This window comes from Podarcis melisellensis, assembly GCF_964234715.1.
Source record: "Podarcis melisellensis genome assembly, chromosome: 13".
In the NCBI taxonomy this organism is placed as follows: Eukaryota; Metazoa; Chordata; class Lepidosauria; order Squamata; family Lacertidae; genus Podarcis; species Podarcis melisellensis.
This window is the reverse complement of record NC_138545.1, coordinates 5,512,522-5,538,402: the sequence shown is the minus strand read 5'-3', so window position 1 is coordinate 5,538,402 and position 25,881 is coordinate 5,512,522. Positions and strand designations below refer to the sequence as shown.

Here is a 25,881-nt window from a genome sequence, read left to right as displayed (position 1 = left end):
GCATCCCTTATTTGGCGGGACAGTCCCTTATTCCAGCTCCATGTCCCGCTGCTGTCCCTTATTGATGATGCCCCTTAAATAAGCTACTGAAGTTAATCGGGCCCTTTCTATGTCCAGCTGTCCTTTGTCAATAACAAATTGTTGCTGTTTTTTGTGTTGAATGCTATATGGTAATTTATGAACCTAATAGGTTTCTAAAGCCATTTGCATTCAACAAAATATGTATTTTATCAAAGTAATTGTTGATCCCTTATTTTGGCTGCTGATCCCTTATTTTCAAATCTGTAAGTTGACAGCTATGGACAGGGGTCTCCTAACAACTTTCAAGATCCTTAAGCAGCCACAGTTCCCAGGATTCCTTGGGGGGGGGAGCCATGACAGTACAAAATGACATCCCAGCGCTTTGATCGCAGAGTGCAGATGGGGCCTGACAACGGGCCAAATCCTGCCTTCCTTCAAACAGCCGTTGTGCCCACCATCAAGCAATTCGTTCTGCACTCCTGTTATGTATTCAGTGGCCTGAGCTTGAGTCTGGACTAAGGATTCTGAGCTCCTGTGTTCTGATTCGCTACGTGATATCCAATCACAGAACGTTTCAGGATTTGGGTCTCTGCCATTGGCCCTTGAACTCTGAGTCATGATTCGCAGTTTGGAAGTTTAGACAGCCAATCGCGTTGGGAGGGCGGAGTGGCCCCAGGCTTTCAGAAATGCATATAAGCAGTTGCTTTGCCTCAGTTTCCCAGTTTCAGTGGTACCTCGGGTTGCATACGCTTCAGGTTACATACGCTTCAGGTTACAGACTCCGCTAACCCAGAAATAGTGCTTCAGGTTAAGAACTTTGCTTCAGGATGAGAACAGAAATCGTGCTCTGGTGGCGTGGCGGCAGCAGGAGGCCCCATTAGCTAAAGTGGTGCTTCAGGTTAAGAACAGTTTCGGGTTAAGAACAGGACCTCCAGAACAAATTAAGTACTTCACCCGAGGTACCACTGTACGTGGCATGCATGCGTTTGAGTAGCCGGACAATCTCTGTTTAAAAGCATGATGGGCAGGGAGGGCTGATTTTCGGAAAAACTTCACACTCCTGTGCCGTCTCAGCTGCTCCCAGCTTCTGATCTGTATCCCTGGCCTTGTCCCTGAACCTTGAAGCTCCTCTCCTCGTGCTTTGATCCTTGCTGCATCTCTGGGCTTTTTCCTGCTCTTCACTCGTTGCTGAGCCTGCCCTGGAATAAAGCCTGGCTATTTGACATACAAGGAAGGGCACTTGCCCTCATCCTTGGGCAGGAGACTGGGACAGGTGTAGTAGCTTAAAGCAGTCGTCCAAATCCTTTCCTCTACATCTTTTGCCCTAATCTGCACCATTAGACCCTCAGGGGACTTGAAACCACATAACGCTGGACTTACATTTATTAGAACGCCCCAGGGTTTCCTCCTATGAGCCACAGGAACGGCAGAGGTGCAAAGCAAATGGGCAACCTCAAAAGGCAAGACCATGGGTGGGCCAACTAAGGCCCGGGGGCAGGATGCGGCCCAATTGCCTTCTCAATCCGGCCGGAGGATGGTCCAGGAATCAGCATGTTTTTACATGATAATAATATTATGATAATAATTTCTTATTTATACCCCGCCCATCTGGCTGGGTTTCCCCAGCCACTCTGGGCGGCTTCCAACTGAATATTAAAAACAATACAGCATTAGACATTAAAAACTTCCCTAAAGAGGGCCGCCTTCAGTTGTCTTTTAAAAGTAAAATAGTTGTTTACTGCCTTGACATCTGCTGGGAGGGCGTTCCACAGGGCAGGCGCCACTACCGAGAAGGCCCTCTGCCTGGTTCCCTGTAATCTTACTTCTCACAATGAGGGAACCGCCAGAAGGCCCTCAGAGCTGGACTTCAGGGTCCGGGCTGAAGAATGTGGGTGGAGACGCTCCTTCAGGTATACAGGACCTGTACATGAGTAGAATGTGTGCTTTTATTTAAAATGCATCTCTGCCTCACGGCATTCTGTAGGAATTTCTCATTGGCAAACACCGTTCACAGGACTGCCTGTCCATCGTTCATTCGTTCTCCCTCTCTCTTATCAATTTATCTACACAGGTGGAAGGAATACATCCCGGGAACTCCATATTGTGCCAATATCGATACAGACATGACGATGGAGTACAATATCCAGTACTCTTTCCCCAAAACCACTGCCTTTTTCGGGCGTGGGACCCTCGCGTAAGTCTTGCATAACCTGCCTTTTTTTTTTCTTTCTTTCCTTTATTGAAAGTTCAAAAAGTACATAATTATATGCGCCCTAAACATAAAGGTAAAGGGACCCCTGACCATTAGGTCCAGTCGTGACTGGACTGGGGTTGCGGTGCTCATTTTACTTTACTGGCCGAGGGAGCCGGCGTACAGATTCTGGGTCATGTGGCCAGCATGACTAAGCCGCTTCTGGCAAACCAGAGCAGCGCACGGAAACGCCGTTTACCTTCCCGCCGGAGTGGTACCTATTTATCTACTTGCAGTTTGATGTGCTTTCGAACTGCAAGGTTGGCAGGAGCAGGGACGGAACAACGTGAGTTCACCCCATCACGGGGATTCGAACCGCCGACCTTCTGATTGGCAAGCCCCAGGCTCAGTGGTTTAACCCACAGCACCACCTGCGTCCCATGCCCTAAACATGGCGAGACGTAAATAAAAGAGAGAAAAAGAAAAGGAGAAACCCATGTAGAAGGGAAAATAAAGGAAGGGAGGGAAACTATATTTTACAAGGTTGTTATTGTACTTCACCAGATCTCAACCTATTACACTATTTGTAAGAGTGGCAAGTCTGCATTAAATGCAAGTTGTTCATATGTTGCGAGCTTGTATACGTCTTCAATCCAATCGTAGAAGGGAGGCGCATTTTATTTTTTCCAGTTCATCAGTTTCAGTCTTTTTGCTGTGGTGAAAGCACAGAGAGTCCACTCGTATTGTCTTTTTGTAAGGTTCCACGTGCTGGGTATATAGTTCAAGAGGATATTTTGCTCTGTAAATGTATGGTTGTTCCATACAGTTCTGTTGATAGTTTCAGTTAAAGGTAAAGGTAAAGGGGACCCCTGACCATTAGGTCCAGTTGTGGCCGACTCTGGGGTTGTGGCGTTCATCTCGCTTTATTGGCCAAGGGAGCCGGCGTCCAGCTTCCGGGTCATGTGGCCAGCATGACTAAGCCGCTTCTGGCGAACCAGAGCAGCGCACGGAAACGCCGTTTACCTTCCCGCCGGAGTGGTGCCTATTTATCTACTTGCACTTTGACGTGCTTTCAAATTGCTAGGTTGGCAGGAGCAGGGACCGAGCAACGGGAGCTCACCCCGTGGCGGGGATTCGAACCGCCAACCTTCTGATTGGCAAATCCTAGGCTCTGTGGTTTAACCCACAGCACTACCCATGTCCCTGTTTCAGTTTCAGTTACCTTCTACCAAAAGTATCTGAAGAAGTGTGCATGCACACGAAAGCTCATACCAATAACAAACTTAGTTGGTCTCTAAGGTGCTACTGGAATGATTTTTTTAATTTTGTTTCGACTACGGCAGACCAACATGGCTACCTACCTGTAACTAGAACTTCTGCCGAAAATCTTTCAATATAGAACAATGAAAAAACTTATGTTTTAGAGAAGCCTTGTCCCTATTGCATCTCCAACAGTTAGATACCATAGATAGCCCTTTTTTAAAGAAACGTAATGGGGTCCAGTCTATTGTAAATATTATTTCTTGTTGTATGAACCTGTGAGCACTTCTTAAGCTGGAGATCACTTCCGCAACGGAAGTTTTTATCTCCCCTGCTAGTCAAAAATATGGATTCAGTCTTAGGCTGGTTGTTTTGATTTCTTTAAGGCTCTGTGAGATACTTGGACCTCGGCTTGGTTGTTGAAAAAGCTGCGTACAAATGTTACATAATATAACCTATTCATTTCGGGAGGAGTGGGATGTGTGACCCTCCAAGTGTGGTTACACTCCAAACCCTATCGGCTTTGACCCTCAAGACCCCTGGAGATTGTTTTCCAACAATGCAACTTACATACTTTCAAACTTTTCCCCATTCAAAACTGGGACGCTCATCTTCCGGTTCGTGTTCCCAAACGAGTCCCATGACCTGTGCCTTGCTCTCACCCTGATAAGGTACTTTTTGGGGCAACAGCGCAGCGCAAGGGCACGCTAGATCACAGCACCCAAAATGGCTGCCAAGATCTCGTGAGAAAAAACGGGATGTCCTGTTTTCTCCCAGGGCGCTTGGAAGGTATGAAGTTGGTGGGCATCGCTGTTTCTTGTGGCAATGAGTTCCCTAGTTGAACAATGCAAGATGTGAAGAAAGCCTTTCTTTGGTCTGTTCAGCTGCCTCCCTTTGCACAAGACCTTGGACAGCAGCTGCCAGCCAGAGTTGGCAACACTATGGTCTGACTTTGCTCAAGGGCAGATGCTCCTCCTCCTCCTCTGTAATGGCATGCCTCTTCCTTTATAAGTTCTCTTTCTGCATCTCCTCCTCAGGCTGTTTGAGGCCAAAATGAAGGGCTTCCTGGACAAACCTTACTCTTGGGAGAAGCTTGAGGACATCCGGAAGGTCTTCTGGTTCTACCACACGCCTGAAACAGGTCAGTGAGGGCTGAGGAAGCTGCCTCTCTTCAAAGCAAACCCTTTCCATGAGAGGTCTGGAGGGTGACAATATGAGAACAGGCCTTTTTGGTGATGGCTCCCCATTTGTGGAATGCTCTCCCCAAGCTGGCTCGCCTGGCAGCATCATTGATGAGCTTTAGGAGAGTGACTCGGGAACTACAATTAATCTAGAATGTGGCAGCTGGACTGGTGACAGGATGTGTACAACACAGGTCTTAAGAGATCTATATTGGCTCCGAGTACATTTCCGAGCACAATTCAATGTGTTGGTGCTGACCTTGAAAGCCCTAAATGGCCTTGGCCCAGTGTGCCTGAAGGAGCGACTCCACCCCCATCGTTCAGCCCCCTAAGGTCCAGCTCCGAGGGCCTTCTGGCGGTTCCCTCCCTGCAAGAAGTGAAGCTACAGGGAACCAGGCAGAGGGCCTTCTCGGTGGTGGCGCCCACCTTGTGGAACACCCTCCCATCAGATGTCAAGGAGATAAACAATTATACAACCTTCCATACACACCTGAAGGCAGCCCTGTTTAGGGAAGTTTCTAATGTCAGATGTTTTTCTGTGTTTTTGTATTCTGTTGGAAACCGTCCAGAATGAGCAGGTGGTTGTTATTATTATTATTATTATTTGTCACGGCCACCCAGGACTGGTCCCAGCTCACAAGAGACCCCACTCCGTTGCAGCTTATTTACAGGAAAAGTTTATTGAAGATTTCTGCTTCTCATACAGTTCAGCATTGTGGCCGTACGTCTGCCACGTTAGACCGCTGAAGTCCCCTCTGACTCCTCCCCTCTTCCGCACCAACTTAATAGCCTGGCTCTAGACCACCTCTTCCTCTCCTTTCTTTTCCGCAGGGTCTTCCTGCCCCCCTGGGTTCCCTCTCTCCGTGACTCGCCTGAGGCTGAATCCTCTGCCGCCTCTTCCCCCCTCTTTCTGGCTTTAGGGCCGGGCTCCTCCCCTGAGCTCTCTCCACTTCCGCGCGCCTCTACGTTTGAACTTGGCGCGCGTACGTTGCTGCTGACCTTTCTTTCGACCGCTACACCACCCCCTGCTCTGCTCTCCACCCTTTCCGGCTGAACACCCTGCTCCAACCCCCTCTCTCTGTTCTCTCCTAATCCTGCTCCCTCCGAGAGGCTGACGACTCCACCCCCTTTACTCCGTTCCGGCTGAGACGTCTCTTGCTTCCTCTGTCTTCCACTGGGCTCCTCTCCGCTTCTCCCTTCTCCTCCCCTTTGCTTGATTAAGGTAACCCCCTTTTGAGAATCCTCTGACTCGCTGCTCAGACTCGTGGATTCCCTCAGAATTCCGTCATCTTCTTCCTCATCCTTCTGCCCCTCCTCCCACTCGCTCTCCGTCTCCTCTGTCATCTCCTCCTCTCTCCCAGAAACCCTGACATCCATCCCCCCCTCGAAGCCCCCCCTTCCCCCCTCCCGCTCGCCGGGGACCGGTTGTGGAAACTGCGGCTCTTCGGGGGTAGGCTCAGGATACAGGTCGTCTACGTCAATGTTCTCTGCTGGCAGTTCCGTGTAAGTGTATTCGAAGTCGGGTTCTTCCCCCAAATGCTTCTCAGTCTCTGCTTCCATCGCTACTTCCTCCGGTGCTGCCCGCCAAGGACCTATCAGCCACCTCTTACGCCATTCCTCCTCTGGCTGCTCCTCCCACCAATAAGGGGTTTCCGTGTCCACCCCCGAGCACGATCCCCTGGGCGGGCTTGATTCTGGTGTCCTTTCCTCGGGGGAAGAGAAACCCCTGAACGTGCTATCTGACAATGTGGGTGTGAAAAGCCAGTCATCAAAGTACTCAGCTGGCATGGGTCTATGTGGGAAAAGTGCATGGAACTCTTCTTTCAAAAGGGGTTCGTCTAACTCGTAGCCTGGCACCCAACTATTAGCAGCGGCTGGTGTGCCCTCCCTGGCGAGAAAATATTCAACTCCCTCCTCCCCCCATCTCGAGTCCAGTATCTCTGTGACCTCGTTAAGAGGTTCTGGTCTTGGCGATTCCCCCCTCTCAGGCGCCCTCCTACGTGGCTCTGGGGGTGCTCCTGACTCTTGAAACCTGTGTGGGGTTTTGTAGGGAGTGAGCACCGACCTATGAAAGACCGGGTGCACCCTGGAACCTTCCGGAAGGGCTAGACGAAAAGCCACCGGATTGATCTTAGCCTCAACTTGATATGGCCCTAGCTGCCTGTGTCCTAACTTCTTCTTGGCCAATGACCTGGCCGGCATCGCGTGGGCTGCTAACCACACCCAGTCCCCAACCTGGATGTCCTCTCCCGCCCTCCTGTGCTTATCGGCCTGCACCTTATACGCCTGTTTTGCCAGCTCCAAATGTCTCCGCAGCTCCTCGTGCACCTCTTGCAACTCCGCTGCAAACTGGTCGGCATCTTGAGGCCCCCCCCCTCCTGGTGCCGCAAATCTCGGGAAGGTTCTGGGATGACGGCCATTGTTCGCGAAGAAAGGCGTCACCCCGGTGGAAGCGTGTTTCGTGTTGTTGTAGGCGAATTCAGCCATCGGCAGATAGTCCACCCACGCCGCAGGTCGCTGGTTGGCGTAGCACCGCAGGTACTGCTGCATGATCGCGTTGACCCTCTCCGCTTGACCGTTGGTTTGTGGATGCCTCGCCGATGTCAGGTTGATTTTGACGTGCAAGATGCCCAGAAGCTTTCGCCAGAAAGTGGAAACAAACTGGCGCCCCCTGTCGGACAAGACGGACTGCGGAAGTCCATGCACTCTGAAGACGTGATCGATGAAGAGCTTTGCGGTCTGTTCTGCCGTCGCCACCTTGGCACAAGGGATGAAGTGCGCCATCTTGGTGAACAAGTCCACCACCACTAACACCGCCGTCTTACCTCTGGAGCTGGGCAGGTCTGTAACAAAGTCCAACGCTACCCTCTCCCATGGTTGCTGCGGTGTCTCCAGCGGTTCTAGCAATCCCGCCTGCTTCCGGTGCACTGGTTTGGACCTCTGGCAGATATCACACCTGGCGACGTAGTCCGCCACCTCTCCTCTCATCTGGGGCCACCAAAAGTCTCTAGCCACCAACTCCATCGTCTTCTCTTTGCCGAAATGGCCTGCACTAGGGGCGTCATGCAACTGTTGCAGAACCTTGGCTCGAAGATCGTCGGTGGGCACGTAAAGGGCACCCTTACGAGTCAAAAGTCCATCTTGTAATTGAAACTCATCGTTGTGTCGCGACCCTCCGCGTAGCTCCTCCATCTTAGACTGTGCAAACTGATCCCTTTGCAACGCGCGTCGCACCGCGTCCAGGTCGACTGCGATGGTAGCGCACGTCCACGCCTGCGGTGCGAAAATGTGCTTTGCTGCGATTGGAGCTGCTTCCTCCAAGTATTGCGGCTTTCGGGACAGCGCGTCTGCAATAACATTGGAGTCTCCTGGGATGTATTCTATTTTGAAGTCGAAGTCCGCAAAGAACTCCGCCCAGCGCATGTGTCGCTGGGTCTGCAACTTAGCCGTCCGCCAATACTCTAAGTTCTTGTGATCCGTGCGGACCTGCACCGTGTGCTTGGCTCCTATTAAGAAGTGTCGCCACGCTTTGAAAGCTGCATGAATGGCCAACAACTCCCTGTCCCATATGGTATAATTGCGCTCCGTCTTGCTGAGCTTCCGGGAGTAGAACGCACCCGGTCGCCAGTTGCCTTGTGAATCCTCTTGCAAAAGAACGGCCCCAACCGCTCTATCTGACGCATCGGTCTCTACCCGCATGGGTCTGCCGGGATTCACGTGGAGCAGCTGCTCTTCGGAGGCGAAAAGACCTTTAAGCGTCCGGAAGGACCGCTCCGCTTGTTCGGTCCAGACGAACTTCTTCTTCTTGGAACTGAGGGTGTCAGTGATCGCCGCCGTCGCGTTCGCAAAACCTTTAATAAACTTGCGGTAAAAATTGGCAAAGCCGATGAACCTCTGGACCTCTTTCCGATTTCGAGGGCTTTTCCAGTCCAACAGCGCTTGAACCTTAGCCCTGTCCATGGCCAGTCCCTCGTCGGACAACTTGTAGCCAAGGAAATCAACCTCTCTGACATCAAACTGGCACTTTTCCAACTTGGCGTACAGCCTGTGTTCCTTCAGCCTCTGCAGGACCTCCCTCACGTCCTTATCGTGATCCTCCGGCGATTCCGAGAAAATCAGGATATCGTCGAGAAAGCAGACACACTTTTTGTAGAGGAGACCTGCTAGCACGTGGTGCATAAATGCTTGAAAAACGTGGCTGCCATTTTGGAGGCCGAAAGGCATGACTCTGTATTCGTACGTGCCCAGAGGGGTGAACATGGCGGTCTTCCACTCATCTCCTTTCCGGATGCGGATGAGATTGTAAGCTCCACGTAGGTCCAGCTTGGTGAAAATCTTGCCCCTCCTGACGGTCGCTAAAAGGTCGTCAATCTTGGGCATGGGGAAAGCTTTGGGCTTAGTCAAGCTGTTGATGAACCTGTAATCCACTATAAGCCTTTTTTGGGGCGTGTCCTTCTTCTTCACAAAGAAAACAGGGCTGCCTCCCGCTGCTTTAGATTCCTGGATGAAACCTCGCTTGAGGTTATGGTCTATGAACTCCCGAAGCTCTTGCATTTCGTCCTCCGACATGGAGTACAGCTTGGCAGCAGGCAATTGCGCCCCTGGCACTAAATCAATCGCGCAGTCGTAAGGTCTATGAGGCGGCAACTTGTCAGCTTCCTTCTCACAGAAAACCTCCAAGAATTCCTGGTACTTGTGAGGCACTGTTTGCACCATACCCAGATGCAATGGCCGCTCAGCTTCTCCCCCCTGATCGGTCTGAAAGCAATGCTGAGCACAATACGATGAACAAAAGTTGATCTGCCTCTGGTACCACGCAACCGCGGGACTGTGCCTCTCCAGCCAACTCATGCCTAACACGATGGGTGTGTCCGATAAGTGGGTGACATTGAAACTAATAAGCTCTCGATGGTTGCCAATCTGCATCATCATGGGAGGGGTTTGCTGCACCACTTGCCCCCCCAGCAACTTCCTGCCGTCCACCGTGACCACGTTCAGAGGCGTCGTTGCAGGCAGGAGCGCCATGTTGTGCTGCTTAACGAACTGCAGTCCCATGAAGTCGGCGTTGCTTCCCGAATCGATCGTTATTGGAACCTCGAGGAGTCTCCCATCAGGCAACTGGAGTGTTGCTGTGAGCAGAACTGCCGGTTTGGGAGGCAAAGGGTCCAAGCTCTGCAGTGATGCTGGGGGCTTGTCTACAGATCCGCCTGGCTGAGCCCCAGTAGCTCTGCTTCCAGCCAGGCACTGTCGTTTCCCTGAAGCTGCTCCCCTGGTTGCACCTCTGCTGTTACAGTTGCCAGCGCTGCAGTGTGCTTCTGGAGCCTCTGGGGGCACTCTTTCGCCATATGGTGCGCACTGTCACAGATGTAACACTTCCTGGTTCCTCTAGGAGGCTTCGCTTTGGCTGCACCAGGGACAGGGCTCTGGGATGGCTTCTGAGCCCTAGCACCACCAATCTCCATTGGCTCCTCTCTGTCCTTCCCCATTGGCGAGGGGTGCGCACGGCTGAAGTCCCTGTGCACAAAAGGGAGAGTCCTTGCTTGCGCACGCGCTTGGGGCCCGTCCTCCTCGTGCCACGGACGCCCCTCATGTCGAATTCCAAGAGCTAAAGCCCGTTGCACCACGTCTTCTAGGGTCTGGGGTCTGTCCCCCCTAGCGATCTCATCCTTGATGGGGGGGCTCAATCCCTCCCAAAAAAGATCTCTGACCGGTTTACTGTCCTTTGGCCAATCTAAGGCGGTGAGCAATGCAAAAAATTTAGAGTGGTATTGGCGCACAGTCGCTTTCCCCTGCCTCAGCCCGTGCATTTGACGGCGCGCAATGTCCACATCCACAGAGGATTGAAAACAAGAATCCATCGCTTTGATGAACGCAGTTGAATCGCGACGGGCCGGTCCATCTTCGCGCCACAAATTGCGTAGCCAAGCCCTGGCCTCCCCATGCAGGTGCGAAACAATGAACCCCACTCTCTCCTCCTCATCTTTAAAATCGTGACGGAGTAAGTGCAGTGCATATACAACGTCCGCTCTGAAATTGGGATAGTCTTGCAAGTTGCCATTAAAATGCGGAACTAGGGCACCCCCCCTCCGTCCAAGCGCAATGCCCTCCGCTCTGGATCCTGGGGCCCCCGCCTTGTCCGCGCGCTCCCACCTTGCCTGCAAATCCTGGCACGTCTTCTCCAAGTCGTCATTCTTCTTCTGCGAAGCAATGACTGCCGATGTGAGAGCGGTAACCTGATTCCGCAATGCAACCAGCTGCTCCTCAGCGCTCATGGCTGCTCCCGTTCGTGAGCTTCGCAAAAAAAAATTTTTGCTTTCGGAGAGGGGACTTACTGTCACGGCCACCCAGGACTGGTCCCAGCTCACAAGAGACCCCACTCCGTTGCAGCTTATTTACAGGAAAAGTTTATTGAAGATTTCTGCTTCTCATACAGTTCAGCATTGTGGCCGTACGTCTGCCACGTTAGACCGCTGAAGTCCCCTCTGACTCCTCCCCTCTTCCGCACCAACTTAATAGCCTGGCTCTAGACCACCTCTTCCTCTCCTTTCTTTTCCGCAGGGTCTTCCTGCCCCCCTGGGTTCCCTCTCTCCGTGACTCGCCTGAGGCTGAATCCTCTGCCGCCTCTTCCCCCCTCTTTCTGGCTTTAGGGCCGGGCTCCTCCCCTGAGCTCTCTCCACTTCCGCGCGCCTCTACGTTTGAACTTGGCGCGCGTACGTTGCTGCTGACCTTTCTTTCGACCGCTACACCACCCCCTGCTCTGCTCTCCACCCTTTCCGGCTGAACACCCTGCTCCAACCCCCTCTCTCTGTTCTCTCCTAATCCTGCTCCCTCCGAGAGGCTGACGACTCCACCCCCTTTACTCCGTTCCGGCTGAGACGTCTCTTGCTTCCTCTGTCTTCCACTGGGCTCCTCTCCGCTTCTCCCTTCTCCTCCCCTTTGCTTGATTAAGGTAACCCCCTTTTGAGAATCCTCTGACTCGCTGCTCAGACTCGTGGATTCCCTCAGAATTCCGTCATCTTCTTCCTCATCCTTCTGCCCCTCCTCCCACTCGCTCTCCGTCTCCTCTGTCATCTCCTCCTCTCTCCCAGAAACCCTGACATTATTATTATTATTATTATTATTATTATTATTACTATTCTAGGCAAAAGCGCTTCTTTTCCACAAGGCTTTCAATGATCTGTGTCTCTCCTTCTTCGCTTCTCCAGAGTATGTGTTCAGGCACTGGAAAGATGACGATTTCTTCGGCTACCAATATCTGAACGGAATCAACCCTGTGTTGATCCGGAAATGCACCAAGATCCCAGAAAACTTCCCTGTGACCCAGGAGATGGTGGCCGGGCCTTTGGGAGAATCCACTACCCTCAAGGAAGAGTTGGAGGTTGTTCATTGCTCTCCTTATTGGCTATATCTCAGAGCCACATTCGTGTATGTGTGTGTCCCCTTCTCTATGCATAAAGGCAAAGGGTAAATGGACCCCTGACCAATAGGTCCAGTCGTGACCAACTCTGGGGTTGCGGCGCTCATCTCGATTTACTGGCCGAGGGAACCAGCATACAGCTTCCGGGTCATGTGGCCAGCATGACTAAGCCACTTCTGGCGAACTAGAGCAGCGCACGGAAACGCCTTTACCTTCCCGCCGGAGCGGTGCCTGTTTATCTACTTGCACTGGTGTGCTTTCGAACTGCTAGGTTGGCAGGAGCAGGGACCCAGCAACGGGACCTCACCCCGTTGCGGGGATTTGAACCGCTGACCTTCTGATCGGCAAATCCTAGGCTCTGTGGTTTAACCCACAGCACCACCCGCGTCCCTTGTCTATACATATATATGTCTAAAATATCCATAGCCCACCTCTCTAGTAATAGTATCCAAAGCAGTTAACCAAAATAGCTCTAAAGAACCAAAAATGCTGCCTTCACCAGAGGAGTATTGAAATATACTCAGCTTCGAGAGTGGATTTCATGCTCTTTATTCAGCTCATAGTGGTAAGGAGGAATGGAGGTTCCCCCAGAATATCTGCTTTATATACATTATTTACAGAATGGGCCCCATGTGATTGGCTAATTCCAGGATTCACCTTTAGGCCAATCAGGTTACGGATTCATTTCCACCTGGAGCTGGATTGGGTGGCTCCTGTGGACCAATCATACTGCTGCATTGTTCTAGGACCAATCAGACTGCTGCATTCTGAATCCTATTGTTCTAGGACCAATCAGACTGCTGCATTTTGGATCCTATTGTTCTAGGACCAATCAGACTGCTGCATTTTGGATCCTATTGTTTTAGGACCAATCAGACTGCTGCATTCTGAATCCTATTGTTCTAGGACCAATCAGACTGCTGCATTCTGAATCCTATTGTTCTAGGACCAATCAGACTGCTGCATTCTGAATCCTATTGTTCTAGGGCCAACCAGACTGCTGCATTCTGAATCCTATTGTTCTAGGACCAATCAGACTGCTGCATTCTGGACCCTATTGTTTTAGGACCAATCAGACTGCTGCATTCTGAATCCTATTGTTCTAGGACCAATCATACTGCTGCATTCTGGACCCTATTGTTCTAGGACCAATTAGACTGCTGCATTTTGGATCCTATTCAACTCAGTACATGACAAATGTGATGGCAACTTTAGTCCAAAATGCTGGGCTGGGCTGACATCAGATGGGATTCAAACTTTCCTCCCTTCTCCAACCCGCTCCAACTCTGTTTTTCAGAAAGGAACCATCTACCTAGCAGATTACAAGTTGCTGGAGGGTATCCCTACCATCCTTGTGAACGGCAAAGAGCAATACATTGCTGCCCCTCTGTGTTTGCTTCACCAAAAGCCTTCTGGAGAAGTCATTCCTTTAGCCATCCAGGTAACGATTTAAAAACAAAATAAAACAGGCAAAAATTCAGCTGGAGGATTCCAAACAAGCTAGGAGGTTCCCCTCACTTAAGGGAAGTCGAAAGATATTCCATGAGATTGTTTTGATGAATATATGGCAAAATACTGCTCGAAAAAAATAGATGTGCTAATATGCCTAGATTAAAATGTGAAGTACTGGATGGAAGGAAAATCAGCAAGGAAAGGTGATAAGAATATACAGATGATTTGAGAAGGTTGTAGAATGCAAAGATTATTGTAAATTGTATAGTGTGGAGGAAATTGAGTGGGGACAGAAGGAAGTGGGAGGAAGGAGAAAAAAATAATATGATGGATTGAGGAAATAGGAATGTAAATGTATGGGGGAATGGGGAGGAAATGGTGTTGGTTTTGGTACATCTGTATTGTAATGTGATATGTGAAAACCAATAGATAGGTAGAGAGAGAGAGAGAGAGAGAGAGAGAGAGAGAGAGAGAGAGAGAGAGAGAGAGAGAGAGAATGAAATATACTCGGAGTCGAGAGTGGATTTCATGCTCTTTATTCAGCTCATAGTGGTGAGGAGGAATGAAAGTTCCTCCAAAGTATCTGCTTTATATACATTATTTACACAATGGGCTGCACGTGATTGGCTAATTCCGGAATTCTCCTGTAGGCCAATCAGGTTGTGGATTCACTTCTACCTGGAGCTGGATTGGGTGGCTCCTGCAGACCAATCATACAGCTGCATTGTTCTAGGACCAATCAGACTGCTGCATTCTGGATCCTATTGTTCTAGGACCAATCAGACTGCTGCATTCTGAATCCTATTGTTCTAGGACCAATCAGACTGCTGCATTCTGAATCCTATTGTTATAGGACCAATTAGACTGCTGCATTTTGGATCCTATTCAACTCAGTACATAATAGATAGACGATAGATAGATAGATAGATAGATAGATAGATAGATAGATATTCGATGAGGCCAAGGAGGCGGTAGATTCTTAGCACACAAGGTGTAAACCCTACACAAATCCGGAATGCAGTCCCTAAGACAGTTCGATGTAGCCTTGTTCACCTCCTTCCAGCAACTCCCGCAGCCATGCTGGTGCCGAATAATAATAATAATAATAATAATAATGATAATAATAATAAATTTTTATTTATACCCCGCTCTTCCCAGTTCAAAAACCGGGCTCAGGGCGGCTAACAACAAATTTAAAACACGTTAAAACACTTAATTATTAAAGCAGCATAAAATACGCTATAAAAACATGAATAACAATAAAATTCAAAAATCAAAAATCAATCAGATAATCCCCAGGGCTAGCTGTCTGAATTGGTCCTACTTGGGCCAGGGAGGAGGCCAGGGGAGAATTAGCTGTGGGGTCTCAGAGCGGGTGATCTTCATAAAAGGGGAGGGGAAGGGAAGAGAAAGGAAATAAAAGATCAGGCTGGATTCAAATTAAAGGCCAGGCGGAATAGCTCTGTCTTACAGGCCTGACAGAAGGAGGTTAAATCCTGCAGGGCCCTGATCTCATGGGACAGAGCATTCCACCAGGTCGGAGCCATCACTGAGAAGGCCCTGGCCCTGGTGGAGGATAGTCTGACTTCCTTGGGGCCCGGGACCTCTAAACTATGGCTATTCATGGACCTTAAGGTCCTCTGTGGGGCATAACAGGAGAGGCGGTCCCATAGATATGAGGCCCCTAAGCTATAAAGGGCTTTAAAGGTCAAGACCAGCACCTTGAACCTGACCCTATACTCCACTCCACCGGGAGCCAGTGCAACTAGATGAGCCATGGGACAGTCTGCCTTCTAGACCAGGGTTAGGCAACATAAGACCCGGGGGCCAGATCTGGCCCGATCACCTTCTAAATCCGGCCTGCGGACGGTCCGGGAATCAGTGTGTTTTTATTTGAGAAGAATGTGTCCTTTTATTTAAATTGCATCTCTGGGTTATTTGTGGGGCATAGGAATTCGTTCATTTTCCCCCCTTCAAAATATAGTCCGGCCCCCCACAAGGTCTGAAGGACAGTAGACCGGCCCCCTGCTGAAAGAGTGTGCTAACCCCTGTTCTAGACAGTCTGAAGACACCTCCCTTTGCCGTTGCATCTTTTATTCTATTGTGATTTCCTCTTCCAGCTGAGCCAGCGCCCAGGTCCCCAAAGTCCCATTTTCTTACCCACCGACGAAGAGTGGATCTGGACCTTAGCCAAGACCTGGGTGCGGAACTCCGAATTCCACATCCACGAGGTGAACACCCACCTGCTCCGTGGACACCTGATGGCAGAAGTCTTTGCGGTGTCAACACTGAGGCAGCTGCCCATGTGTCACCCCCTGTACAAGGTGAGAGAACCCAGAGGGGGTTGAGTTTGAGGCATTTAGCGGCCAGGGATATAGGGGTGCGGGTGGCGCTGTGGGTTAAACCACAGAGCCTAGGACTTGCCGATCAAAAGATCGGCGGTTTGAATCCCCGCGACGGGGTGAGCTCCCGTTGCTCGGTCCCTGCTCCTGCCAACCTAGCAGCTCGAAAGCACGTCAAAGTGCAAGTAGATAAATAGGTACCGCTCCGGCAGGAAGGTAAACGGTGTTTCCGTGCGCTGCTCTGGTTTGCCAGAAGCGGCTTAGTCCTGCTGGCCACATGACCCGGAAGCTGTACGCCGGCTCCCTCGGCCGATAAAGCAAGATGAGCGCCGCAACCCCAGAGTCGGCCACGACTGGACCTAACGGTCAGGGGTCCCTTTACCTTTACGGGGAGGGATGTTTTCAACATCCTCTTTTATCTTTTAAAGGAAACAAACCGTGTCTGGGGGGAAAGGCTGCCTCTCTCAGAGGAGGCAGCGATGCCACCAGCCTGGATGGCTTTGAAAGAAAACTTTGCCCCCTCTTATATATATGAAAAAAGAAATTGTGGGTATCTCGTGAAGCTGAAATTTAGAAGATTGGGGACAAATAAAAAGTCCTTCTTGATGCAATGAATAGTTAAACTGTGGGACTTGTTCCTGCAGGAGGTAGTCAAGGCCAACAATCTAGAAGGCTTTAAAAGAGGACCGGGCTAATTCATGGAGAGGGAAAGGGCCGTTGTCAGGGATTGGACTCGAGAGGGGTGGGGTGGAGGGGCTGCGAAGGAGAGAATTGGGGGAGAGCATGCTATGACTTCAGTTACAAGACCTTTGTCTCTGACATCCCCCCCCCCCATCCTTACACGTTTTTTAGGGACAGGAGGTGGGCAGTGTGGAGGACTCCCTGGTCCTGAATGGGGCAACTGTGCCCCTGAAGGACCAGATGCGCAGCCTGGGAGTCATTTTGGACTCACAGCTGTCCATGGAGGTGCAGGTCAATTCTGTGTCCAGGGCAGCTGTTTATCAGCTCCATCTGGTATGCAGGATGAGACCCTACCTGCCCGCGGACTGTCTTGCCAGAGCGCTGCATGCTCTAGTTATCTCCTGCTTGGACTACTGCAATGCGCTCTACATGGGGCTACCTTTGAAGGTGATCCGGAAACTGCAATTAATCCAGAATGCAGCAGCTAGACCGGTGATTGGGAGAGGCTGCCGAGACCATATAACACCAGTCTTGAAAGACCTACATTGGCTCCCAGTACGTTTCCGAGCACAATTCAAAGCGTTGGTGTTGACCTTTAAAGCTCTAAACAGCCTCAAAGGCCCAGTATACCTGAAGGAGCGTCTCCACCCCCATCATTTTGCCTGGACACTGAGGTCCAGCGCCAATGGCCTTCTAGCAGTTCCCTCATTGCGAGAAGCAAAGCTACAGGGAACCAGGCAGAGGGCCTTCTCGGTGGTGGCGCCCGCCCTGTGGAACGCCCTTCCAGCAAAGCGATAAACAACTACCTGACATTCAGAAGACATCTGAAGGCAGCCCCGTTCAGGGAAGTTTTTAATGTGTGACATTTTAGTCTCTGTGGAAGCCGCCCAGAGTGGCTAGGGGGACCCAGCCAGATGGGCGGGGTACAAATAATAAATTATTATTATTATTATTATTATTATTATTATTACACGTGTTCCCTTTCCACTCCACTCCAGCTCCTGATTCCTCACCTCCGTTATTCCATCCATATCAACGTGCTGGCCAGAACCTACCTTATCAGCCAAGGAGGTACCTTTGACAAGGTAAGTGGGAGACTCCTGGGGCACCCTTGGAGGAATGCTTGGTGACCCTACCGTGGAATGCCTTCCGCGCTGAGCCAGCTCTTCAGGCCCCAGGACACACGGTGATCTCTGTTCTTCCACATCCTACCCATTCGACCGCAGGGTGATTCACAGCTGACTTGGGGAGTCTTTTCTGGGGGTTCCTCTCTGTTTTGCAGAGCTCTGAGGGCAGTTTTCTGTTCTGGAAGCGCCCTGCTTTTGAAGGCTGCCCAGTTTGGTTTAAGGATGCAGAACCCAAAGGAGGAGATTCAATGGGGAGATTTGAAGTTTCCTCCCAAGGGAGTGAGTGGGTTGAGCCATAGGCCTCCCTGCCAGATTTATATGCATTGGGGATAGATCCCAGGTTAGTCTTTCTCAGAAGCCGATAGGTATATCTAGCTTAAGCCTGTTCGTTTCAGTGGATGTGGCTCTGAGTACAAGTTAACAGGGTACAACCCAATTTAGTAAAAGGTAAAGGGACCCCCGACCATTAGGTCCAGTCGTGACCGACTGTGGGGTTGCGGCGTTCATCTCGCTTTATTGGCCAAGGGAGCCGGCATACAGCTTCCGGGTCATGTGGCCAGCGAACCAGAGGAGCGCACGGAAACGGCGTTTACCTTCCCGCTGGAGTGGTACCTATTTATCTACTTGCACTTTGACGTGCTTTTGAACTGCTAGGTGGGCAGGAGCAGGGACCGAGCAACGGGAGCTCACCCCGTCGCGGGGATTCGAACCGCCGACCTTCTGATCGGCAAGTCCTAGGCTCTGTGGTTTAACCCACAGCGCCACCCGCGTCCCACAACCCAATTTAAATTATAGCAATTCTTTCCTCTCTCTTTTTTGCAAAGTAGTTTTTATTTGGTTTTTTTAAAAATATAAATTTATAACAAAATCAATTAAAAATCTGTATAAAGAGATTACTCTGAATCTCACGACTACCCCCCCCACCCCCTCCATGGGTCCTAATATCAATCAGTCCATAATATACATTTTTTTATCCATCTAAATTGTCCATAGTTTTTGCTACATTTGTTGTTGTTGTTTAGTCGTATCCGACCATTTGTGACCCCATGGACCAGAGTACGCCAGGCACTCCTGTCTTCCACTGCCTCCCGCAGTTAAAAATCCGCAGTTAAAATCCTCCTAATGTTTTCATCTGTTTGCAATGGTCTCCTGAATAAATTATTTTAAAATTCCCATTCTTTTTTAAAGTTCTTGTCCTCTTGGTTCGTGAGATTCCCAGTTAATTTTGCCATTTCAGCATAATCCATCTACTTGGTTTGCCATTCTTGGTCAAGATTGTTTCTTCCTTCCATCTCTGGGCAAATAACATCCGTGCGGCTGTTGTCGCGTACATGAACAGTCTTTTCTGGTCCTATGGGATCTCGGTACCTATAATTCCTAATAAGAAAGCTTTTGGTGTTTTTTTTTAAGCAAATGTTATTTTAAACAATTTTTTCATTTCATTATATACCATCTCCCAGAAAGTTTTTGTTACCTGACACTTCCACCACATATGACCAAAGGTACCTAAATTATAGCAATTGTTTCCAAGTCTATACATATAGATCAGCACTGGCAAGTGTTAGATTATACACGGGGCTACCTCTGAAGATAGTTTGGAAACTTCAGCTGGGGCAGAATTCAATGTGCCTCATTTGGGAGTGTGCTGAGTGGTCTCTCCCCCCACCCGTTTTCCGCCGCAGGCCATAGCAACCGGGCGCCGAGGGTTAGCTGTGCTTCTTAAAAAGTGCCTGGACAACCTGACCTACACGGATCTGTGCCTCCCTGAGGACATTGAGGCCCGAGGAGTCGGCTCGCTTGCTGATTACTACTACAGGGACGACGGGCTGAAGATATGGGATGCCATCGAGAGGTAAGAGAAACAGGATTCGCTGGGTGCTTTCAGCGGAATGGCTGGAGTCTTCTTCATACATCAGCCCAATGGCCACCTGCCTCTGCACGCCTGATCTCAAACTCTGCTCCCAGTTTCCAGAGTGGTTTGCCGCCATGTATGGGGTGGGGAGAGCTGCTACTCAAGAGCAAGGCATCAAAGCCCATGTAGTGCACAGACACAGACATGAATCCTGGGGATTCCCACCAAGACCATGTAACACCTGTCCTGAAAGACCTACACTGGCTCCCAGGACATTTCCGAGCACAATTCAAAGTATTGTTGCTGACTTTTAAAACCCTAAACGGCCTTGAGGTCCAGCTCCGAGGGCCTTCTGGTGGTTCCCTCCCTGTGAGAAGTGAGGTTACAGGGAACCAGGCAGAGGGCCTTCTCGGTAGTGGCACCCAATCTGTAGAACGCCCTCCCATCAGACGTCAAGGAAATAAACAACGACCTGACTTTTAGAAGACATCTGAAGGCAGCCCCATTTAGGGAAGTTTTTAATGTTTGATGTTTTATCGTGTTTTTAATATTCTGTTGGGAGCCACCCAGAGTGGCTGGGGAAACCCAGCCAGATGGGTGGGATATAAATAAATTGTTGTTGTTGTTTGTTGTTGTTATAGTTTATGCCTCACAGAGCTACTATTCCGCACACAGTCTGCCTGGGGAGCCGGCCTAACTTCTCATTTTCCCCGCAGCTTTGTCTCTGGCATCGTGGAACTGTACTACAAAAGCAACTTGTCTGTCCAGAGAGATTACGAGCTTCAGGCCTGGATCTGCGACATCTTCACAAAGGGCTTTCTGTCCAAGCGGTCGTCAGGTACTCCGCCAAACCCATTTCCTGCTGCTTCTGTTCTGCCCGCTGTTTTCCTTCCTTCAGGACTTGTTTAGAGAGCCCGTCACACTTGGGGAAGGCTATAAAAAGTATCCGCTTTCCCTCAGGCCCCTTAACTTGGCGGAGGAGCGCAAAACATAACTCTGCCGCACGGCTAACAATGCCTCTGGTGTGCAATCAGCTGCGATGCACCATTTCATGGAATCACAGAATTGTTGAGTTGGAAGGGACACCCAGAGTCATCTAGTCCAACCCGCAGGAATGTGCATTTAGCACGCACACCTGTTTTATTATGCTCTTCAGCCACGTCTGAGCCCCAACGCAAGTCACAGTGTGAAAACGCACAAAGGAAGCTGCAGTTAGATTGGGGGTACTTGAAGGGTGTTGCAATTAAAAAATTAAGGTCTTATATATAATAAATGTTCATAAATGTACCAAGCAAACACGTACATAAATATATAAACCACATGTCTGAAGCAGCACAGGAAAACAGCCCTGGAACCATTTTGACTCCCAAACTGACCAAATGATTTCTCTACAAGGTCAAGGAAAATGGGAAAACCTCCCCATTGTCTTTTCCTTCACAAATCCTGTCTTAAGGGTATGTCTGTGTATGAATAGGGTGAGCCTATTCTGACCTGGCTCAGGAACTAAGTATTTATCATTACAAAATACTAGCCAGGCTCCCCAGGGTATCCAATCAAGTAAGCATTAACAGGTAACTTGCCAGACAGGAGGTAAACAACGCGCTCAGATTTCTGTTGTAGACCGCCCTTCGTGTGATGTAGGTATGATGTGTCTGGGGCTGGTCTTGGACTCCAGGGCTGGCAATTTAAAATGTCTATATAAGGGCAGGCACACCTTGGTTCGGGTTCCTCCTCCTTTTCTGCGTGTGAGGGAAGCACCCTGTTGCAACAGATCAATAAAGATCAGGCTTACTGCTTTGCTCCTCAATATTCTCTGGTTGGCCTCAGTTATTTTCTCCGACTGATGGAGAACCTGCAAAGGACTCTATAAGGGCTCTTGTGTGTCCCATAAGGGAATAAGGGCAGATTTTTGTTTATTACAGTGTGTAACAGCAGAGTCTCTAGACCCCTGGCAGTTAAAGCTGTAGATCAGGTTCCTAGGCCCTTTCCTCCAGTTCATGGGGGGCAGAAGGAGAAGCTGAGGGACTTGGAGTGACGAGATTTTTGTTTGGGGGCGGGCAGCCAAATGTTTTGTTGTTTTTAAAGGAAACCAGAGTTGTTGAGCTTTCCCTCTTGGATGGAAGCCAGGGAGTCCAACACTAGATGGCGCCAGAGCCAACAGCAGGCGGATTCTAGTTTTGTCTCTGTCCTTTTCCCTACTGAAGTTCTGTAACGCCAACAGCGCTGGAGCTATTTTGAAATAGCATTGTCTTTGTTTTTTCTTTTTCTTTATTTAGGTACATAATTTGATATATAAACTTTGTATACATGTTGGAAATTATACCATAATATGCCCTGTAATGTAATATGATAGTGTATACATATGTGACATAAGAACATTAATAAAAAAAGAAAAAAATGGGGCCCAAGATGTGTGGTTGGGTTAAATCCCAGGCTGGTGGGTTTGGGCAAAAGATGGCTTGGACTCGCTAGCTCTCACGGTCGCCTTCCAACGCTACAGCTCTATGATTCTCTGTTTGGTTGAAGATACCTGCTGTAAAGGACTTGTCCTCTCGCTTCCCTCCAGGCATCCCTTCCTCCATCCGCTCTGTTCCGGAACTCATCAAGTTTCTGACCATGGCGATCTTCACCTGCTCAGCCCACCACGCAGCCGTAAACACTGGGCAGGTAAGTGAATCTGCTTTTCTTCCTTGGCTGAGCAGGGAATATCTGTGTCAGGAATGTCTGAAGGCGCTGATTCCCATTCTGAAACACTCTCGTCTCTTTTTTTGGTTTCACAAGTTCATTCACACAAATAAAACTCTTAGAAATATTAGAATTGAACACGAGATTCTTCCGAAACTTTGGACTTCCATCTGCGGGTTCTTTAAATAACTTTGTTGTTTAGTCGTGTCCGCCTCTTCGTGACCCCCTGGTTTGGTCAAACTCATGCTGGTAGCTTCGAGAACACTGTCCCACCATCTTGTCCTCTGTTGTCCCCTTCTCCTTGTGCCCTCCATCTTTCCCAACATCAGGGTCTTTTCCAGGGAGTCTTCTCATGAGGTGGCCAAAGTCTTGGAGCCTCAGCTTCAGGATCTGTCCTTCCAGTGAGCACTCAGGGCTGATTTCCTTCAGAATGGAGAGGTTTGATCTTCTTGCAGTCCATGGGACTCTCCAGAGTCTCCTCCAGCACCAGAACTCAAAAGCATCCATTCTTCGGCGATCAGCCTTCTTTATGGTCCAGCTCTCACTTCCATACATCACTACTGGGAAAACCATAGCTTGAACTATACGGACCTTTGTTGGCAAAGTTAAATAACTTTATCAACTACATATTATAAGTTGATCCAAATTACAACCCTCCGTTCTATCCAAAGTCTTTGTGTGATTGCAAGAGTTATTTAAAGCCCGCCAGAGAGTTCAAGTGTTTAGTCTTCTTTTAAGTACATTCTATGTTTGCCCCATTCTCTACTGAAGTTCTATCTTCCTGATTTCTGATTTTCCCAGTCAGTCTTGCCATCTCTGCATTGTCCAATGATTTCATCTGCCAGTCCTCCTTCGTAGTCTTCTCATCTTTCCAGCTCCGAAATGTGCTTGTCACAGCGGTGCTTCTGTTCCACTGCCATTCGACTTTTGCAAAATGCAAAAAAACAACCCAATGCAATTTTCTGGCTGCCTGCCCAAAAAGATCCTTTCTGATCTTTGGAGATAGTAAAACGAAACAACAACCGAAAGGAGGAGTGTTATGTTCTTCTGCTTTTAAATCAATAGATATGCGCTGAGATTGCAGACTCTGTTTAACTTTCTTCTGTCCTCCCCTGGGCTGCAGTTTGAAATGGGTGCCTTCATGCCCAACTTGCCATCGTCCATGAGGAAACCTCCGCCGGACGTTAAAGCCCCAGTGACGCTGAAGGAGTACCTGGACACCATCCCCGAGATGAACACCACCAGCCAAGTCCTCGCCGTCATCTGGGTCTTGCGGAACGAGAATTTTGACATGGTAAGAATGTCCAGAATGCGGCAGCCAGACTAGTGACTGGGAGTGCCCACCGGGACCACATAACACCGGTCCTGAGAGATCTGCATTGGCTTCCAGTACGTTTCCGAGCACAATTCAAAGTGTTGGTGCTGACCTTGAAAGCCCTGAACGGCCTTGGTCCTGTAGACCTGAAGGAGCGTCTCCACCCCCATCGTTCTGCCCGGACGCTGAGGTCCAGCTCCGAGGGCCTTCTGGCGGTTCCCTCATTGCGAGAAGCCAAGTTACAGGGAAGCAGGCAGAGGGCCTTCTCAGTAGTGGCGCCCGCCCTGTGGAACGCCCTCCCATCAGATGTGAAGGAATTAAGCAGCTATCTTCTTTTTAAAAGACATCTGAAGGCAGCCCTGTTCAGGGAAGTTTTTAATGTGTGACATTTTAGTGTATTTTTTGTCTCTGTGGAAGCCGCCCAGAGTGGCTGGGGAAACCCAGCCAGATGGGCAGGGTACAAATAATAAATTATTATTAGTAGTAGTAGTAGTAGTAAGTTGACAGCTATGTCTCAGCCTAAGCCACCAGGTCAGCAATAAATCACATGGCACCAGTGAAGTGAGCTCACTTGACTCAAAGCTCAGGAGACCAGGCCTAGTGAGCACAGCAACTCTTTGCCCCAATGAGGCAGTTGTAAGGACTGAAGGTCTGCTCCTTCCCACAGCTCCCTAAGTCCCAAGAAACCTGAGACCGCTTCCCTTTGTCTGTCTCTGCTCCACCCTCTTCACACACACCCTTTTATTTTGACAAAGTAATAATCATAAATAAATAAGAATAAAAATATGCGCATCCCGCCACTGTGACCATTGTAATTATCCAACCTCCCAAAATTTCAACACCTCTTGCGATGGTTTGACCCCTTTCCATTTTAACAGTACAAATTCTGCAAAAATAATAATAATAATAATAATAATAATAATAATAATAATAATAATAATAATTTATTTACACCCTGCCCATCTGGCTGGGTTTCCCCAGCCACTCTGGGCGGCTTCCAACCGAATATTAAAAACAATACAGCATCAGACGTTAAAAACCTCCCTAAACAGGGCCGCCTTCAGTTGTCTTTTAGAAGTAAAATAGTTGTTTACCTTCCATGTCTCCTCAAAATCATTTCTCCTGCATATTGATCATGAATAGCTATATCCCACACCTCTTTATACTGTTCATTCAACGTTCGTTCCCTACTAAAAAATCTACAACACTTAAAATATAAATCCGGGGACATTAAATGAAATCCGGGGACGGATTTTGTCCGGGGACAGATTTGTATATCCAGGGACCGTCCCCGGGAAACGGGGACGTCCGGTGTTGTTGTTGTGTAGTCGTTTAGTCATGTCCGACTCTTCGTGACCCCCTGGACCAGAGCACACCAGGCCCTCCTGTCTTCCACTTCCTCCCGCAGTTTGGTCAAACTCATGCTGGTAGCTTCGAGAACACTGTCCCACCATCTCGTCCTCCGTCATCCCCTTCTCCTTGTGCCCTCCATCTTGCCCAACATCAGGGTCTTTTCCAGGGAGTCTTCTCGTGAGGTGGCCAAAGTATTGGAGCCTCAGCTTCACGATCTGTCCTGGACGTCTGGTAATAAACTAAAATGACCCTGCATCTCTTTCTCTGTTCCTGTTTGCAGAGACCTCTGGGGCAATACGACGACGAGCACTTTGTCGAGGAGGAACCGAAGCAGCTCATAACGGCTTTTCAAGAGCGCCTGGCGCACATTTCCGAAGAAATCAAGAGCAGGAACAAGTCGATGAAGTTTCCGTACACCTACCTCTGCCCAGACAACATCGAGAACAGCACGTGTATATAGAAGCCGGGTTTTGCAGCGCAGCGTGTGCTTCCAGACCACACTGACTCTGCTGCGGTGCAGCCTTCCTCAACCCGGCGCCCTCCGGGTGCTCGATACTACAACTCCCACCAGCCCCCAAGTCCAAAACGTCCGGAGGGCGCCCGGTTGGGGTAAGGCTGCTTTTGAGTTTATGGAGAAACAAAAGCGCAGCCCCCCATCGCTAGAGATTTCTTTGAGTGCGATTGTAAACACAGGGCAGGACCTCTGCAGCAGGCAGGCTCAGGCTGGCAGCATGCAACTTGAAGATTCACAGAACCCTTTAAAAAAAAGATCCACAAAATATAAAGTGCCTGTTCTGATTGGGGCGCCATCCTCCCTGGAGGAGCAGGGGTGCAGTTTGGGGCTGCTCCTTAGAATCACAGAATTGTAGGCAGATGACCTTTGGGAATCTCTTCCAATTCTATGATTCTGTGCAGGACGTATCAGTTTAATCTCTGGCGTCTGACTGCTGCCAGCCAGTGTAGGCAGAAGTGATCTAGGTGGACCAACGGTCCGGCTCTGCAGA

The 25,881-nt window shown here is 49.5% G+C and overlaps 1 protein-coding gene across 1 annotated transcript in view; it reads left to right on the top strand.

The window, feature by feature from the left end:
* The window catches only part of LOC309355719 (polyunsaturated fatty acid lipoxygenase ALOX15B-like), a 45,387-nt gene extending 19,836 nt beyond the window's left edge, over positions 1 to 25,551 (top strand). Inside the window, exons 4-14 of the mRNA XM_081886799.1 lie at positions 2,093 to 2,215; positions 4,510 to 4,613; positions 11,859 to 12,031; positions 13,368 to 13,511; positions 15,643 to 15,846; positions 17,544 to 17,630; positions 19,355 to 19,524; positions 20,241 to 20,362; positions 22,091 to 22,191; positions 23,333 to 23,503; positions 25,158 to 25,551. Coding sequence (XP_081742925.1) covers positions 2,093 to 2,215; positions 4,510 to 4,613; positions 11,859 to 12,031; positions 13,368 to 13,511; positions 15,643 to 15,846; positions 17,544 to 17,630; positions 19,355 to 19,524; positions 20,241 to 20,362; positions 22,091 to 22,191; positions 23,333 to 23,503; positions 25,158 to 25,337 — 1,579 coding nt within the window. The 3' untranslated portion in view covers positions 25,338 to 25,551. The remainder of the gene's footprint in view (positions 1 to 2,092; positions 2,216 to 4,509; positions 4,614 to 11,858; positions 12,032 to 13,367; positions 13,512 to 15,642; positions 15,847 to 17,543; positions 17,631 to 19,354; positions 19,525 to 20,240; positions 20,363 to 22,090; positions 22,192 to 23,332; positions 23,504 to 25,157) is intronic.
* Positions 25,552 to 25,881: the final 330 nt, after the last annotated feature.